We start from the raw sequence: 17,854 nt of genomic DNA, 5'->3' as shown, positions 1-17,854 counted from the left end.
GCCAGTCACAATGCATGGAAAATAATATTTTAATTGTTGCATGACTCTTGGATTTTTTTTATTGCAGCAAGGAATTCAGATATTACGATATACCATTGTTAATTGACAGTATCTTAGAAGAATAATGAGGAGGGGGAAAATTGCTTATAAAAAATAGAATCTAGCAATTGCCTGTTTCAAATAGTTCTTAAAAGGCAATAACATTCTCTAGAGCCTTTCCGTGATGTGTTCTTTGGGCTACAATCTCAACAAAGCAAGATGCCTTAAGAAATCTGAGTATTTATCTACAGGCACTGTTAATGTGCTTTTAAAAAATGTGCTTTTATCTGCAAAGTTCCATCTTCCTTGGATTTACACCTAAATGGGGCTCCCATCTTTGCAACAAGGATGCAATTAGAAATATGATACTGAAAGGTTCACCTGGCCTCTTCTTTTCCTTATTGAGTACAACCATTGGTTTAGAGCAAAAAAAAGAAGAAGAAGAAGAAAATGAATAGAATATGTGCCCCAAACCATGATCCACGGACACTTTGCTTTCTCTGCGTAATGGCCATGATGCCAACTTCCAAAGCATGAATTTATTAGCAATTAAAATAATGCACCAGCTGCAATTATGAGCCTTTGTAATTTATTAATACACATTAGCTTTTGACCTTTGGAATGTTGTTTTAATTATGGTAGATCTAGAGGACACAGTAACATTCCATACTCCGGAGTGGTAACATTACTTAGCTCTAATTAGGAACAATTCACCTTTGAAGCCTGAAAATATTACCTTTTTTGTCTGCATGACTCCTTGAACACAGTGCCCCATGCCCATTGATGATTAATGTTTTGTTTTGTTTTTTTTAAAAATGGGCTCTCTGTTTAATTACATTTTGAAGCATAAACAGTCAACTGGAAAGCTGTATTTAAAAGACCTGATGGAATGGTTAGCATTGATATGAAAACTTAAGTAGTTCCAAGATCTTGGTAAGCAAGATGTCACAGTGTTGCAGTGAATTGCGTGCATACGTTACGAACTGCGATTAAGGCCTGTTAGTGGCATTTACCAGTGTGTGAAGTTTTAAGTGTGTGATGTTTTTATAGGATTGTTTGAGCTCCCTAGAACTAGGGTCATATTGTTCCTCCCACCGGGGCCTGAGCTGACAGTCATGAGCAAAAGTGAAGGGGATGAAATGCAGATTTAACTAATGTAAATTCTAAGGAGGGCTTTTACATCTTGGTCCTAAACGTTTTTTTCTGCATTTATGCTTGCGAAGGCCATGTAATACCACAACTATCTGGGGTTTGTGGCATTGTTTTGGCACACTTGTTTGTTTGTTTTTTAATTTTAATTTTTATTGAGTTTTTAGGGTACAGAATTAAAAAAAGGGAGAAGGGACGTTGATAGGGGAACAAAATTGGTTTCTGTGTCCAAGTATAGTCAATACGTTCGTTACAATTCTCAAAACAATTTATCGTATTGTGCACCCGTAAAAGCTAGGGTATTCCATCTAATAATCACCACTTGAACTAATACGCACATTAACTCTATCAAATTCACACTCTCTATCAAATTCACACTTGTTGGTGAGCACACCCTGAACATTTACATGCACCTTTTCAGCAAGTCTCCTCTTAAATTCATATTTTATTACACACACTTATATTACTTGCTTGTTTATACACACAACTCACAAAATTAAAAAAAAAAGGCTACAGTGCCTTCGTATTTTTTCCCATGGTTCATGTGTTCGTGAACCCCTCCTAATCTTAGGAGGGGTTCATTTTCACTTCTCTTCTATATAGTCTTTCCTGTATGGAGAGCCAGGGTTATGTAGTGGCTAGAGCAGGGGTTCCTAACTTTTCAAGTCTGCAGGCACATTTGGAAGTCTGTCATGGCATGATGGGCACAACAACAAAATGGCTGCGGCAAAATAGCTGCCGCAGGAGACAGAACCGGCCACAAAGTAATTGCCACAGCTTAACTTAAATAACACAGTGTACATCTTTGTGGTGTGACGGCAGCTGCTTCCAAAGCAACATTTTAGAAAAGTTGGCACAATCAATCAAATCTCCAATAGTCACTCAGAGGCCTTGCTGGGCAAAAGCCCTACTTGGCCCCACCAACTTCCTAAAAACACTTGGCGAGTGCCAGAAAAAGTGTCGGCGGGCACCAAGCCTAGGAACCCTGGGCTAGGGCTAGGGTTGCAAGCTCCGGGTTGGGAAATACCTGGAGATTTTGGGGGTGGAGCCTGAAGAGGGCATGGTTTGGAGAGGGGAGGGACTTCAATGCCATAGAGTTCAATTGCCAGAGCGGCCATTTTCTCCAGGTGAACTGATCTCTATCGGCTGGAGATCAGTTGCAATAGTGGGAGATCTCCAGATACTACCTGGAAGTTGGCAACCCTAGCTAGAGTGTCAGACTAAGAATTGGGAGACTTAGGCTTAAATACCCGCTTTGGAAGTTGATTGGGTGACCTTCAGCCAGTCACTCTCTTTCAGCCTAGTCTCTTTCACAGGTGGCTATTATTAGGGTAAAATGGAGGAGAGGAGAACAAAGTTGTAAGCCACTTTGGATCCTCATTGAAGAGGAAAATGGGGTATAAATATATAACTAGCAGATTTGATCAAGTCAATCTGGGTTTTCCCTAGATAGCTATACAACATGTATTCGCATCTGTAACTCTTTGATTCGGGCTGTAGGCTTTCTTTTGCAGTAATTTTAACTAACAAATGGGCACAGACGATGTCTGTGATGAGGAAGTTAACTACCTGCATTGAAATCTAAGCAGCATTTCTGGCTTACATTCTGAGAATGCAAGCCCTTCCATGTGGAAACTTATGTTAACAACCTTGAAGACACACTTGGATTGAAGAGCCCTGACCCTAAGCCACAAAACACCTGGGCCAAGCAAGATAAATATTTAGTGGTTCTTAGTAAAAGACTCATTTTATGAGATTTTCCCCCTGCTTGATGCAGAGCAGATTGTTCAGATAACTTGTATGATTTTCCTGTTGTCAAAAGCCGGGATGCTGAATAAACCTGTGTTGCCAATTCTCAGACAAGACAAAAAAAAATCAAGTTATTAAAAGATGAATGTTTAATATGTTTGGCAAAATGTATTACTCTGAAGGATATCAACTGCAGACTAGTGAAGCGTGTTTACATTGGGAGTGTGAGCCTGAACCTCTTTTTTAAAACTGTGGTTGGGTTTAATTGTATTGAACCCAAATGGAAAGTAAGTTCCCACCAGGACAAACGTTGCTATAATAGATTTTAAAATTATTTATCTTTCTTCAGTTCACTTGAGCTGCCTAATCATTCTCAGTGTTTACAGTTCATTCCAAAGGTCAGAAGTATATTCAGTAGCAATTGAGCATGGCTCATTTATTCAGCCTTAAGCTTACAGTAACAATTGTGGGTTATTTCCATATTCACCTTGTCATAATGCTAACAATAGGTCTCTGGGAACAAAAACAATCTTGTTAAAGTTACATGATGTTCATTCATCAGTGGGGAGGGGCTTCATTATCTTTTTTGGTAATGGGTGTAATTTACATTGTATGGCTTTTCCCCAAATTACAATTCCTTTAGCACGTGGACCAAACAATTAAATGTAATTGATTGTTTAGCATCATTTACTCAATAACATTAAGCATCTACTTTCATAGAAAACAACAAGGCTACATCAGTGTAATGGATTTCAAATATTTGCCTTGGGCACCTTATGAGGAAAGTGGGATTATTTTACTAGATGAATCATTTTGCATATGCAGTGGTGGCAGAATGCCCCTTCTATGCTAGTTGGAACACCAAGGCTAGAAATCTTAGCTCTGGTTAATTGATTGTATTAATGTGGCTCCCACATACATCTTGTGAAACCACAAGTTTGAAGCCATGAAAACATCCAGGAAATGACTGGGTGGTTCACAGCCAGAAACCTGTACCCAGTAGCCCTTTAGTCTCTGAGAATCCCCTACAAGGAATATTCACATTTCCCTCAAAGGACTTGGACCTGAAGAAAGAGCTCTGAAAAGAATTATGCCACAGTTTGATGCAAAGAAATGAACCCATTTGTGAAACAGGTTTCTTATGGATCTGTCAAAGAACCAGAAATGAATACCCTCCTAACAAGAATTGACATCATCCTGGTAGAAGAAACATTTTATGATGTGATGGAGCGAAGGACTTCATGTCCTGTCTTGGGCAAGATGGTTTCTTGTGACTCGAATTGCAATACTGAAATTCTTGCATCACTCTAGGAGAATGAGATAGGAAGCTGTATCTCAATCTACAGTGATGCTATAGACCCAAGGATTTTCTTGTGGAGAAAGGGATGAATGGGACCAGGAAGGGGGTGTCAGAGGCCAATTCTAGATCTTGGGAATCTCAGCTTCTTTGCACTATGTTTTGCCTCCAGGGTTCTTACAAAGTACTTATTGCCGATCTCCCAGGTTCAGTCCATTTTGCACTAAGAATGACCATAAAATCAGAAATATCAAAGATCATTCCCTGTCAATGCATTACATAAGATGGCATCATCTTAGATGTTGTTAATATCTTGAAGAATCTGGTTGCCTATAAGAAACTAACATGAACACCAGAGGACAGTTGTATAAGCTGACCTGTAGGCAGGAGGCATGGAACTATTCCTGATTCACTCTGTTGCATAATAAGAAGGAGATGTTTGTCCCTTGTTGGATGTGTGTTTCATGAATTCTGAAAAGGCCAAGGACACACTCATTGTTGTACACTTTCTATAAGGAACGAAGGCAGGCGATTTCCAGCTGTTTTATAGTAAGTGTTAGGTACAAAAAGTATATATATACCCTGTTGTGTATTATTTCCAATTGCACAAAGATCCTTTGGCTCTTACACTGTTCCCTTGTGCAGGGGGATTTCCAAGTAGATTGTACCCTTGGAGAGGAGTTTTAAAAGGTTATATAATACTAAAAGACTTAAGTCCTAATCTAGAGACAGTTAAATCACATTAAGTTGAGTTGAAATCAATCGTACTTAACTCAGTCATGAATGACGAATATTAACTTTCTCTGGATTGTAAGTCTTAAAGCAACCCCCAAGTTCTGCCAACAGTTTCCTTGCTGTGAAATACTAAGCTATTAACCCAGAAATGGCTTTTATCATCAAAGCATATATATTCTGCTTATGTAGGGATATTTCCCTCTTTCAGCGTCTGCAAACTGTCCACATTTATGTTGATGGCCACCCAAGTTCAATAAATATTCTTCCCATTTCTGCAATCCATTATTAGTTTTACAGTACTCTGGGAACGTTAGGTCATATCCCATCTTGCTTGTCCTTTGGGATAGTGCAACTTACATAAATATTGTTCTCACAGTGATCCATACTGGGCAGCAGGAAATGGGATTTTTCTTCAGTGTCCCCAATGAGCATAAATGGGTACATAATGTAACTACTGTCTACAGAAGGAGTATGTGGCCATTTGGTAATTAAGGGGGTGGGGGAAAGACAGATGAGCATTTCTTTTAAAATGTGGCCATTTGGTAATTAGGAAAAAAAGATAGATGAGCATTTCTTTTAAAACAGATATTCCAATGAGGAATCTGAGGGAGTCGGCTAGATAGTAGGACAACATCTCCCATTCCAGTATGGTTTAAAGGAATAAAACTATTCAACAGCTGCTTTCTTGGTGGCTTTTTCAAAAATGCCCTTCTGTAGCAAGGGTTGGGTTTAACAGACAAGCTTTGGGGGGAAAATGAACCACTTGTCAGCCTAGCTATGTGGCTGCATCTGGAGTGTATGCCAAAGGCTGCATCTGGAGTGTAAAATGCCAAAGGCTTTTCTCAGTGATACCAACATTGGTAATGTCCCTCAGAAAGACAGAGCTGTGTGTGATACTTGCATCAGACATTATCCCAAATATTTTGCATGCTATGGATTGTTTACACAGCTGGAAACTTCTCCTTTCCCTTTTCTTGCTCATCCCACCAGCTGGCCCCTGCTTCCAGTTATTCCCAAGTCCCCTTTTCCTCTTAAAACATAGGGGGCCTGTGGGATAAAAGGGGGTTTGTGTAAGTGTGAATTCATTGTATTTATGGAGATTTCCCTGAGTCCGTGGACACTTAACTGTTTCTACACTTCTGTCGCAGTTCCTTCCTGGCTCTTTTGTAGTTTGAGTGTAGTGGTCCACACTACTTAAAAATTTTAGGAATTGGATGGGGTTTCCTGTAAGTTCGTTAGCAGCATTATTATTTGAGGCATTGCTTCAACAAATGGACTGGTGAAGAAGTTAGTCTGGCTTCACACTAACTGTGGTTAGCATCTGGGAGTGTGTGTTCCCTCCTGAAATCAAATTCACTCCAGAAGTGTGATTAGGTTATTTGCCAGTAACTACTTTAAAAATATCCAGGGTTTCTGGAATCTGGAATTTGCTCCAAACCATTTTCAGACTCCAGTTTAATGGAAACTCTGCTCCCCTATAGCCACAGTTCAGTGCTGGAGTCTGACTTATGTTATTCCTGCTAGGCCCTGGTTTGCTTGTGCTGATGCTCAGCCTTGAACATTGTGCTAAGATGGTAACTCTGTCCCCTGCCCATCTTTCTAGTTTTAGTCTTCCAGGGCGGGCCATAAACTCTGTCCTCTTTCAGAGCTAGGAATGTCACTGCATCATGATTTGCTTGCTTCAGTGGTACATATCCTAATACTGGAATGATGCAGAGTAGATTAGTATAGTCCTAGTGAAATACTGATGTGCAGGTTTATGAACTATTGTGTTTTTTAAATGTATATAGATACCGTCTCTCAGTGGTCAAGTATATGCTTTGTGTATAGAAAATTCCTGGTTCAGTCCCATGTCCAGCTTAAAAAAAAAAGATCTTAGGGACCAAGCCTGGGAAAGGCTTTAGTTTGGGACTCCTGCCAGTGAGAGGAGATAATACAGAGCTAGCTGGACCAGTGGTTTGACTCAGGATAAGGCAACTTCCTGTGTTTAAAGATATTGCCCCCCCCATTATGCTATTTGTAAATCATAAGAATATATTTTTAAAGAACTTGGTGAGTGCAGTATGGTTGCGGAAGCATCCTTACCTGAACATCCATTTTGATGTTCATCTTTTGTGGGGGGGCATTGGCTGACTTTGAAGTCAGGTGGTACAGAAAACATTATCATAGCACAGGAAGAAGGATGATACCTTCTGCCCATATCTGAAGCATGGACTGAGGGCAGGCGGTGGGGGTTAATGGCACTTTCTGTTTCAAAATATTAGCTTGTTTTTAGGATAGAAAAGGTGTTCCTAAAAACACCCATTCACTACTATGGCAAAATGTTGGCAGGATGCTTAAAGAGGTAATTTAAAGCATAGTTGGTCAACTTCTTCGACCAAGGTGGTCAATACTCCCTGGCTACTCTTTCACCCTCTGTGCAGTGTTGGCGTGGGAATATGGTTATTACACATAAAAACTGTTTAAATGTGGAAATGTTGTAGCCCTACTAAGTGAGAAAATGAACTAAGATTTTGGTTGATCACAGCAGCTCTGTGCTTTTTCCTGACTTGGCCGACAACAGATAACCCATTTAAAGGAGGGTCTGTTTTTCAGGAAATGGTTTCCATTTTTTTAAGTTAGTGTTAGACATGCGTGAAAATAATCTAGTGTCATGTCCAGAGTAAGTTTTCTTCATTTAGAAACTAGGATTACTCTTGCATGCTAACTGCACTAATAATCTCTAATAAGTGTTTAAACAGGGAGTATTGAATAATAAGTTTAATAAAACCAAGGGAAAAATTCAATTACAAGAGCATTAAAAAATACTTTTTGCAGGACCTATTCCTGACCTTTTCAGTGTAAGAATTTGTCCAGTGAAGTTTTTCATATACATACCCAGTATAAAATTAATTTTGGCATGCTATTCTAATGAATAGGGATGTTTTCCTTGCATTGATTAATGTTATTAGTAAATATTTGCTATGTAAACACTTATTAGAGAGTATTAGTTCTCCATATCATACAGTGGTAAACCCTATTCCTAAGCAAGTTAAAAAATGTGATTCACATTTAATCCATAATAAGTGTCTACATGGGTTTTTATGTGTAATAACCGTATTAACTAATATGGGTTAATTAATCCAAGGGAAAAACTATGTGTAGACAAGCCCTTGGGAACACTGTAATGTTTAAGTGTAGGTTATTAAAATTCACTTCATGAAAGTAGCTGTTGAGGTTGGATTTCCCCTAGATATTATTCTGAGAATGCAGGCTAATTTTAGGTCAATAAAATCTCCCTAATGTTCATCATTTACAGTGGTTACAGAGAATTGTTTTTACTGTTTAAAAAAGGGGGAATTAACTAGCTATGCCAATCAACTATACAATGCTGACATCTTTAATATTTGAGTTCTTTGTTTTTTTAACAGCTTGGTAATTATTTTACCCTCATTAAAATGGTTGAAATAACACTGATGACTTTAACTTTCCACCGATTTTGAGCGGTGGGATTTTTCTAACCTTGTCAGATTTATTGGGGCTGACTTGATATACAAGAAATCTGCCTAGAATTCCCCACAGAATATAGAGATAATGTGAATAACGTTAAGAGTATCCCCAAAGATTTTCTCTGGGTATGTTAATAATCAAGCCTGTGGCTCCTCCTTGCTAATCCTAATTAACTTTTTTTTTTTAAATAACTACTAAGGTTCCCCAACGAGAGATGTAGGGCCTTCATTGGGGCTGAAGAAATCCAGCTCATTAGAAAGCTTGCAGACAGCAGTGGCTGAGGTTACTTTGAACGGTGACATCCCCTTCCATCGGCCACGGCCACGAATAATCCGAGGGCGAGGCTGTAACGAGAGCTTCAGAGCTGCAATAGACAAATCATATGATAAACCTGTTGCAGATGAAGATGATGAAGGAATGGAGACCTGTAAGTAAACCTTTAATGGAAGCTTCTTTTTTGGTTTTTTTTTTTTTAATGTTTGGCTTTAGATGTTCCTCTTATGGACCAGCCCTCGTAACAAATGAGTTCGACACCCCTGATCTATACGCAGTGGTGCTTCTGAATGAGATCAGAGGTGAGGGGGGAGGTAGTTTCACACAACATAAAAGTGGTTCCTGGAGCCAGATGGATCAGTGTCAAGGTGAGAAGGAAGGGGTTACAAAGAGTAAGGAATAGTAGAGTTTGCGTGACAGTGCACGGATGAAAAGGAGAGAGCAGAGGAAGTAGGATAATTAGAGGATATGAGTTACAAACATAGCCAGAGAAGAAAGACGTAGGAAGCAAGGTTCCTTATCTTAGACCTGGCAACTAGGGCCCCACCTGTTACAGAGGTGGAAGGACAAGACCTGACCAGATTGTTTGCTGTCCACAAGGAATGAAGACTTCTCAGTGCTTAGTAGGCCCCTTGGCTCTACTTTCAGAAGTGTGAAAAGCTTGAAGGTTCCCCTACTCCCAGTTCTCACATACAAGCTGTAGTTGAAGCTGCCTTATACTGAATCAGACCCTTCGTTCATCAAAGTCAGTATTGTCCTCTCAGACTGGCAGCAGCTCACCAGGGTCTCAGGCAGAGGTCTTTCACTTCACCTACTTGCCTGGTTCCTTTAACTGGAGATGCCAGGGATTGAACCTGGGACCTTCTGCATGCCAAGCAGATGCTCTACAAACTGAGCCACAGCCTCTCCCCTCAGTAATAGCTTTGCTTTGTTTTGGAAAATCTAAAATTATGGTTGCCTACAGAATCTCATGTACTTTAGAGCCCTCCCAAATAATTCTTCTGAGCATCTGTACACACACACACGCACACGCACAAACACACGAAGCTGCCTTATACTGAATCAGACCGTTGGTTCATCAAAGTCAGTATTGCCTACTCAAATGGGCAGCGACTCTCCAGGGTCTCAGGCATGGGTCTTTCACTTCACCTACCTGCCTAGTCCTTTTAAGTGGAGATGCCGGAGATTGAACCTAGGACCTTCTACCTGCCAAGCAGATGCTCTGCCATTGAGCCACGGCCCCTCTGTATGTAGCAAAAGTCACCGTATGGTGGTAGGTTACGGCAATGAAAAGCAAAACTATAGGTTTTTTCCCCTGTCTAGATGCTATTTCAAATGAGTTCACCAGTTCCAGGTTTCTGAAGTTGATGTCTGTACGTAAAAAGAATGAGTTTACTAGAAAAGAATAGTGGAACAGGCTGTCATTGTAAAAAAGGGAGAAGTTGCATTTAGGATGAAAAATTTCAGCATAGCAACTTCATCCATAAAGCGAGGAAAAACTACTGCCATTCTTTAATTAGAATATGTAAGGCTGGCAGCTCTAATAAAGGATAAAGCTAATGATCAGCTATTACCAATCCTAATGGGCATTCATTTACATTTAAAATTCTTTAACCCTAAGAATGACCCAACATGCGGAGAATGTCATTAACATAAAAGAATCTCTTCAAAACTCAACCTTATCATTATTGAACGGTGCAGCAATGGGTTGATAAAATGACAGTCTGCATTGAATGACAATAGGGTGAGTAGCAAATTCATTCAAATGGGGCAGAACTATATGAAAATTATTAAAAATTTTAACTTTGATTTTGAAGCATTTTCAAGTTGCTTCCTAGCTGGAATAATTGGTTTCTCCTTGCCTTCATGTAACAAGTTTATGAATGAAAAAGGAGCTGGGGAAGCCCAGGTGATTAATTTGCTAGCTTGTCTGATGCAAGGACTTTGGAAAATGAATTTGCACTCTCAGCTATTTATGAATGTGTTTACATTTTAAGCAACTCCTGTCATAATGAGTGAATTTAGTCCTACAAACTCACTGTTCCCATTTTTAATCAGTCTCTAAAAATACCCCGTAACTGAATGTGAGAACTTCTGAAAGATTATTTTTTTCCTTCCGCAATCGTGCAGTTTTGGTTTTGTTTAATGTTGCACCTGGCAGTTTCAGCTGGCTAAATGCGGTTCTGGTGCTTCCTATCTGTTGCCCAGAGGCCAAGGGAATATGAAATGGGGGCAATTCCAAGGGCCCCATGGTGGTGGTAGAAAGTGCCATCAAGTCACAGCCAATTTATGGTGACCCCTCGAGGGGTTTTCAAAGCAAACAGAAGAACAGAGCTGGCGTGTCATTGCCTGCCTCTACATAACAACCCTGTTTTTCCTTGGAGGTCTCCCATCCAAGCAGGCTGACCTTGCTTGGTTTTTGAGATCCTATGAGATTGGGCTAGCCTAAGTCATCCAGGTCATGGCAAGTGTTCCATATGGAACTTCCATATACAACCAGAAAGCACATTTGCTTGCACATAGGGCTGTGGTGTGTGGCAACAGCCGATTCATCTCCTTTTCTGGATAATCCCAGTACATTTAACTTTTATTTTAAGAAGGGTTGAGGGGGATACAGTAGGACAGCAGGACAACAAGGGTTGGAGGCAGCGGCTCTCCAGGGTCTCAGGTAGAGGTCTTTCACACCATTTACTTGCCTAGACCCTTTAACTGGAGATGCTGGGGATTGAACCTGGGACCTTCTGCATGACAAGCAGATGCTCTACCACGGAACCCCAGTCCAAGCACTGTCACCATCCCAGGCCTGGTGCAGCTCGCAGCCTTCACTTCCAGGCCCAACCTGTCTCCCTGTCTCCCTCTCCCACCATCACTACCATGGTGTCTGGCCTCTTGCTGACAGAGGAGGAGGTAGGTGCAGTTTCCCCAGTGTATTTTTTTAATGTTTTCAGATTTTTCCACAAATCTGGGGTGTAGATTGGGGCTTTCTGTCAGCGTGGCCCCAATCTACAAATGTAAGTATCTGCAAATGGGGCCACTCTTTGCTATTGGAATATATGATGTGTATGTGTTCATTTTTGAACTCTTGGAATGGCTGATAAGGAACAGAGTTCCTTTTGCTGGTGTGTTGTCTGAGAGCAAGTCATTTGAATCTGAATAAATTGGCAGCGCTTTTTAATCTTAATTGCCAGAGACTCTGCTTGTATGAAATAACACAATAAGCAGTCTAGAAGCTCAGTTATGGAACAGCTTCACATTCAATAGCTACGGTTTCTCGGTTGCCTCTTGTCTCTTCCGTGGCGTAATTAGGAGCGTGGCTTCACAATGCAATGTCTGTAGATCCTCTTCAATACATTACATGTCTGCTGTTGATTTGAAGCTCAGAATGCAGGCTGGATTAATGTTTTAGTTGCTGTGACCACAGTGGGAAAAATCCCCTTCTATATGTTATGTATGAATCTGCCTTATACTGAATTAGACCCTTGGTATAACAGCGTGTCACACCCTGGAGCACCCTGAGTCTGGGAGAGAATGAGAGGAGTGGGTCTGTCATGCCCCAGGGGAGGAGGGGGAAAGCTAGGGTTGCCAGGTCCCTCTTTGCTACCGGTGGGAAGTTTTGGGGGCAAAGCCTGAGGAGGGCAGGGTTTGGGTTGGGGAGGGACTTCAATGCCATGGAGTCCAACTGCCAAAGCGGCCATTTTCTCCAGGCTAACTGACCTCTATTGGCTGGAGATCAGTTGTAATATCAGGAAATCTCCAGCTAGTACCTGGAGGTTGGCAACCCTAGGGAAAGTGGGGTTGCCCTTGTGCAGGACAGAGGGAAGAGCAAGGCAGGTCTGCAGGGGCAAGTAAGGAACAGACAGGGGGACTGACAGCCAGGCAGCACTAGCTCCCTGTGGTGCAAAGGCCTCCTCTGTTGTGGAGGTCTCCTTGGGAGAAAGGAACTCTTTAGGAGTAAGCTAAAGGAGGCAGGAACTTGGAGTGGCCAAGAGAAGAGGAATAACTAGGGTTGCCAGTTCTGGGTTGGGAAAAACCTGAAGATTTTGGGGGTGGAGCCTGAGGAGGGCATGATTTGGGGAGGAGAGGAACATTGATGGGGTATAATGCCATAAAGTCATTCCAAAGCGGCCATTTTCTCTAGGTGAGCTGATCTCTGTCACCTGGAGATTAGTTGTATTCCTGGGAGACTTCCAGCCAGCACCTGGAGGTTGGCAACCCTAGGAATAACAGGTCCCTCTGGGGGAAGCAGAGGAAGCAGCAGCTGACTGGCACAGTCAGAAAGCTGAGGAGGAGAGTAGCCAGTAAGACTGGGAGTCTGTGTTTTGGAGAAATGGCGGGCCAAATTACACATTACAAATTTAGGTCAGTCCAGACCTAACTTTTTTCCCCTTAGTCACATAGCAGCAGTGGGAAAAGGAATGTTAAAACTGCATCCTGATTTGCCTTGGAGTGACAGCGCAGGAGAAGAAGGGGCTCCCGCCTCCTTCCCCTGCACCATTTCTCCAAGTGGAAACTGCCTCAGCATGGAGTAATGTGCCCTGTAGCTCCAAAGCAGGCCCAACAACTCCCTCCCCAGAGCAGTTTCACCTCATGAAAACAGCACTGGGAAAACAGCTGTCTTCCCAAACTGAATGGGGCCCCAGTGCATTTTAAAAATTCCTTTCCCCCTTGCTGCTCTGTGACTGCGGGGAAAGCAAGTCAGGTCTGGGAAACCTGGGCCTGACTTTCCAGTGTTCGTAACGTGTAGTTCGGCCCTCAAACCCCACTGAAAGCTGGGGGGGAATATCCCTGCCTAGGAATAGCAGCAGGTGGCACCTGCTGGGATGTAGATGGGCCAGCTGCCCCAAGTCTTAACCCTGCAGGAAGGGTGCAGCAGTCTGACTAAAAGGACCTAGGAGCCATGCCTGAAGCCAGGCTGGATCTGGGTTGAAGCAAGTGGAGATGCTAACTTGAGAATTGGCTGGAGTGGCATTAGTTGGCAGTTATATGTGAGTAAGCAATTACAGAGCCATCTCAGCATTTCCTGGTTGGTTTGTCTGCATCAAAGAAATTGGAAGACGGGATAACCTGATGTGGAAGCATTTTCTTATTGTAATGGCAAGTGTAAATGCTGAAGTTTGAACGTTCCGTGTGCACAAGGTGAGACGGATTCATTTCAGAGGAAGGGAAGGGGGATGTCTCTTCAAATTTTTAAGGAAACGCTTTCGTAACACTGTTTGGCAGCAATTCTCTTTTTTACAATCTTTTTTTAAAATGGCATCCATTATTTAAGAGGCTAGATGGCCATCTATCAGCAATGCTGATTCTATGACCGTAAGCAGATAATGAGAGGAAGGGCATCTTGGCCATCTTCTGGTCATGGAGTTGGGGGTCGCTGGGGGTGTGTGGGGGAGGTAGTTGTGAATTTCCTACATTGTGCAGGGGGTTGGACTAGATGACCCTGGAAGTCCCTTCCAACTCTATGATTCTATGATTATGAGTTAAAAGACAGTGGAGAAAATGAGCGCTTTGGCAATTGGACTGTATGGCATTGAAGTCCTAGTGGTAGAACATCTGCTTGGCATGCAGAAAGTCCCAGGTTCAATCCCCGGCATCTCCAGTTAAAGGGACTAGGCAGGTAGGTGATGTGAAAGACCTCTGCCTGAGACCCTGGAGAGCCACTGCTGGTCTGAGTAGACAATACTTCAATGGACCAAGGGTCTGATTCAGTAGCTTCAGGTGTTCAAAAGAGTAGGCCATGAGGACTCGTGAGGGAAGGAAAATAACCTTTGCCCCCTGCCAGTACCTACTTTCTCCCCTCTTTGTGTCACCCTATAACCTATCCTCCCAGCCATCCAGTTTTTCATAGCCTTTCCCAACCCACTGTCCAGTGTTTTTCCCCTCTCAGCAATGATCACTTTTTTGTTTAAGTATGTTTTTATGGGGTATCATGGATTGCTAAGCCACACAAGATGTCGACAGGTTTTTTTTAATGCCATTTATACATGTGTAGGTGCCACTTGTTTTTTTTGTTTTGAGGGGGGGTAACTTTTTTGTTTTAGCTTTTCATATTTTTATGCAAACCTGGGATTTTCCCTGCCTTGAGGTTTTTTCTCCAATTGCCTGGGAGAGCCACCCGTTTCTATAAGATAAATGATTTGTTTGTGCTTTTAATGCTACATTAAGTAAAAAGGCGTAGTATTTAATGGCCTCACTTCAACTACTGCATCATATTGTATTTCACATGTCTTTCTCCCCCTGCCCTGCTTCTGAAAATCACTCTGATTTCCAGTGCTCAATGGAGACATCGTGTATCTTTGTTAGCCTCCTTGAAAACGTGGGTGGGAGTGTTTGTCCTTAAAACAAAAAATTATGCCATGAATGTACATGAATAATTTTCAGTAAGTGTATGTAGAAGATTTCATTATAATATACAGTGTCCAAGGTAGATATCATGTCACGAAAGCTCAAAGAGGAGACCAAGAGACTCATTTCGCTTAGCACATGAAATATCACGAAGCCTACCTGTGTGCTTGTCCAAAAACCAACAGAAAGTTATGAATGGGGGACTGCAGTTTACAGTTTTGGTTGCCTGCCTGTAATGGTTTTGGGTAACGGCTACTCAACCTGGATGAACAGCTACAGTTCACACAAAAACTATGTACTTGTGTGTGTGTGAAGTGCTGTCAAGTCGCAGCCAACTTATGGTGACCCCTTTTTTTTTGGGTTTCATGGCAAAAGACTAACAGAGGTGGTTTGCCAGTGCCTTCCTCTGCACAGCAACCCTGGTATTCCTTGGTGGTCTCCTATCCAAATACTAACCAGGGCTGACCCTGCTTAGCTTCTGAGATCTGACAAGATCAGGCTAGCCTGGGCCATGCAGGTCAGGGCAACTATGTACATAGCTTTTATTAAAACCACGTATTTGTCTGAAAACTGATGTCAAAGAAAGACTTCATTGCCTTTATTTCTACCAGTCTCCAGTAAAATGATCTCATTCTTTCAGTGGAGGAAGACACTGAAGAAAGCTCGCGATCTGGTAGAGAATCTGTGTCCACATCAAGCGACCAGCCCTCCCATTCACTTGAGAGACAGATGAATGGCAATCAAGATAAAGGGGACCGGAAGAAAATCGGGAAGGACAAGAAGAAAGATCGAGATAAAGAGAAGGATAAAATGAAAGCCAAGAAGGGAATGCTCAAGGGCCTGGGAGACATGTTCAGGTAGGAGTTTGTGAAGCAATTTGTGAAGCAATGTGAAGGTTTGGTATTGTGTCGCTTGTGTTGTGCTGAAGATCAAATATCATGTTTGGGAGCTGGCAGCCTTTGTTTGCACCATGATGTGTATTTCACAATCTGTTTCCAAAAATAGTAACAACTCATGCATATTTTAAATGCACCATTTCATATTTTGCTCAATTGCCATCTGTAACATGACAACTATTATTCTGTCTGCATGGATTTCTAATAGAGCAAGAGGGAGACTTATTTCTGTCCTGTTTTAGTAACATCTCCAGGCCAGTGTAGCAAATTATGTTTTATTGCATCTGGACACGGGTCAACATTTTTGCAAATGGGCTTCCTAGAGGCACCTGGTTGGCCACTGTGTGAACAGACTGCTGGACTTGATGGGCCTTGGTCTGATCCAGCAGGGCCTTTCTTATGTTCTAAAGGAATGCTCAAGGATCACTCAGTGTTTCTTGCGTGTTCCTACGGTTCATTATTGAAAAACTGCAAGACGCAGTTCATCTACAAATAAGCTCTGTGAGATGGTGGTGGAGGGAAGTGCTGTCAAGCTGACATGTGGTGATCCCATGAGTGACAGCACTTTCAAGGCAAGAGACTTCAGAGGTGGTTTGCCATTGCCTGGCTCTGTGCAGCAGCCTTGGACTTCCTTGGCAGTCTTCCATGCAAATACTAACCAGGACCGACCTGCTTCGCTTCTGAGATCTGATGATATCAGGCTAGTCTGGGCCACCCACTAGTATTACAAAAGCATAGAGTCGTGCAGCTCATAAAGCATCATGAAGCCTGCATGTGTGGTTCTTGAAAGACAAACACAAAGGCCATTTATGCTTGGTAATTAGCAGCACGTTCCAGGCTGAAGTGCCCCACATATTTTTTTGAGTTTTTCACACTGAACTGTCATTCAGGAAGTGACTGTGAAGCCAGCACATACCTGCTTCACATTTCTTAAGGGCCCCTTTAACGCGACCTTCTGTGTTTGCTCCACCCCTGCCTCGAAGAATCCCCTCAAGGAAGCATGCAAAATCACAGCAGCACGCTAGCTATGGAAACGGCGGTTGCTAATAGAAGGAATGAAGGAGCAGGCAAGTGGGGGGGGGGAGTGGAATTTCTCCATTTGCGTCGGGACCGTGAATAGGCATTTTAAAGGTTGCATTTAAAAAAAGAGCTTTGAGCGAGCATCAAAACTGACCTTGCATAAATGGCCACTGAGTTACAAATGAGGAACTGCAGGGCAGCTTCAGGTAGCAGGGTGGAATTCTGTGTAGTATTCACTATACCAGCACAACCCCTCTGGTTTGGTAGTTTACCACTTGTAATGGGGAACATTCCAGAGAGGAGGTAGGGATCTGCTTCCCACAGTGGGCTTGTTCTGTAAGGGTTGCATCTGTGTCGGAATATTTCAAGCAGTTCCATGCTGCAGTTTGCATTTGTGAACTGGGCATTAGCCACCCAGAGTTGCACATAGATCCTGAAGCATCAGATAGGTGACTAAAGAAGAGGTGAATAATGCCTCCTGATTTGTTTGTGGCTCATGTATTAATAATAATCACCGTTGACTTCTCCTTCAGTCCTACACCCCTATCCTAAAGAGAGCCAGCATGGTGTAGTGGTTAAGAACGGTGGTTTAGAGCGGTGGACTCTGATCTGGAGAGCCGGGTTTGTTTTCCCCACTCCTCCACGTGAGTGGCGAACACTAATCTGGTGAACCTGGTTGGTTTCTCCACTCCTACACATGAAGCCATCTGGGTGACCTTGGGCTAGTCACAGCTCTCTTAGAGCTCTCTCAGCTCCACCTACCTCACAGGGTGTCTGTTGTGAGGATGGGAAGATGATTGTAAACCGGTTTGATTCTTCCTTAAGTGGTAGAGAAAGTCCGCATTTAAAATCAACTCGTCTTCTT

General features: G+C 42.3%; 1 protein-coding gene across 4 annotated transcripts in view; it reads left to right on the top strand.

The window, feature by feature from the left end:
- The window catches only part of PARD3 (par-3 family cell polarity regulator), a 671,910-nt gene that overhangs the window by 479,437 nt on the left and 174,619 nt on the right, over positions 1-17,854 (top strand). For all 4 annotated transcript variants that reach the window (XM_056857249.1, XM_056857250.1, XM_056857248.1 and 1 more), the window contains 2 exons: positions 8,658-8,885; positions 15,714-15,930. In XM_056857249.1, coding sequence (XP_056713227.1) covers positions 8,658-8,885; positions 15,714-15,930 — 445 coding nt within the window. The remainder of the gene's footprint in view (positions 1-8,657; positions 8,886-15,713; positions 15,931-17,854) is intronic.

This window comes from Euleptes europaea, chromosome 11 (genome assembly GCF_029931775.1).
Source record: "Euleptes europaea isolate rEulEur1 chromosome 11, rEulEur1.hap1, whole genome shotgun sequence".
Taxonomy (NCBI): Eukaryota; Metazoa; Chordata; class Lepidosauria; order Squamata; family Sphaerodactylidae; genus Euleptes; species Euleptes europaea.
The sequence above is the reverse complement of the archived record's forward strand: the minus strand, read 5'-3'. Positions and strand labels throughout refer to the sequence as shown.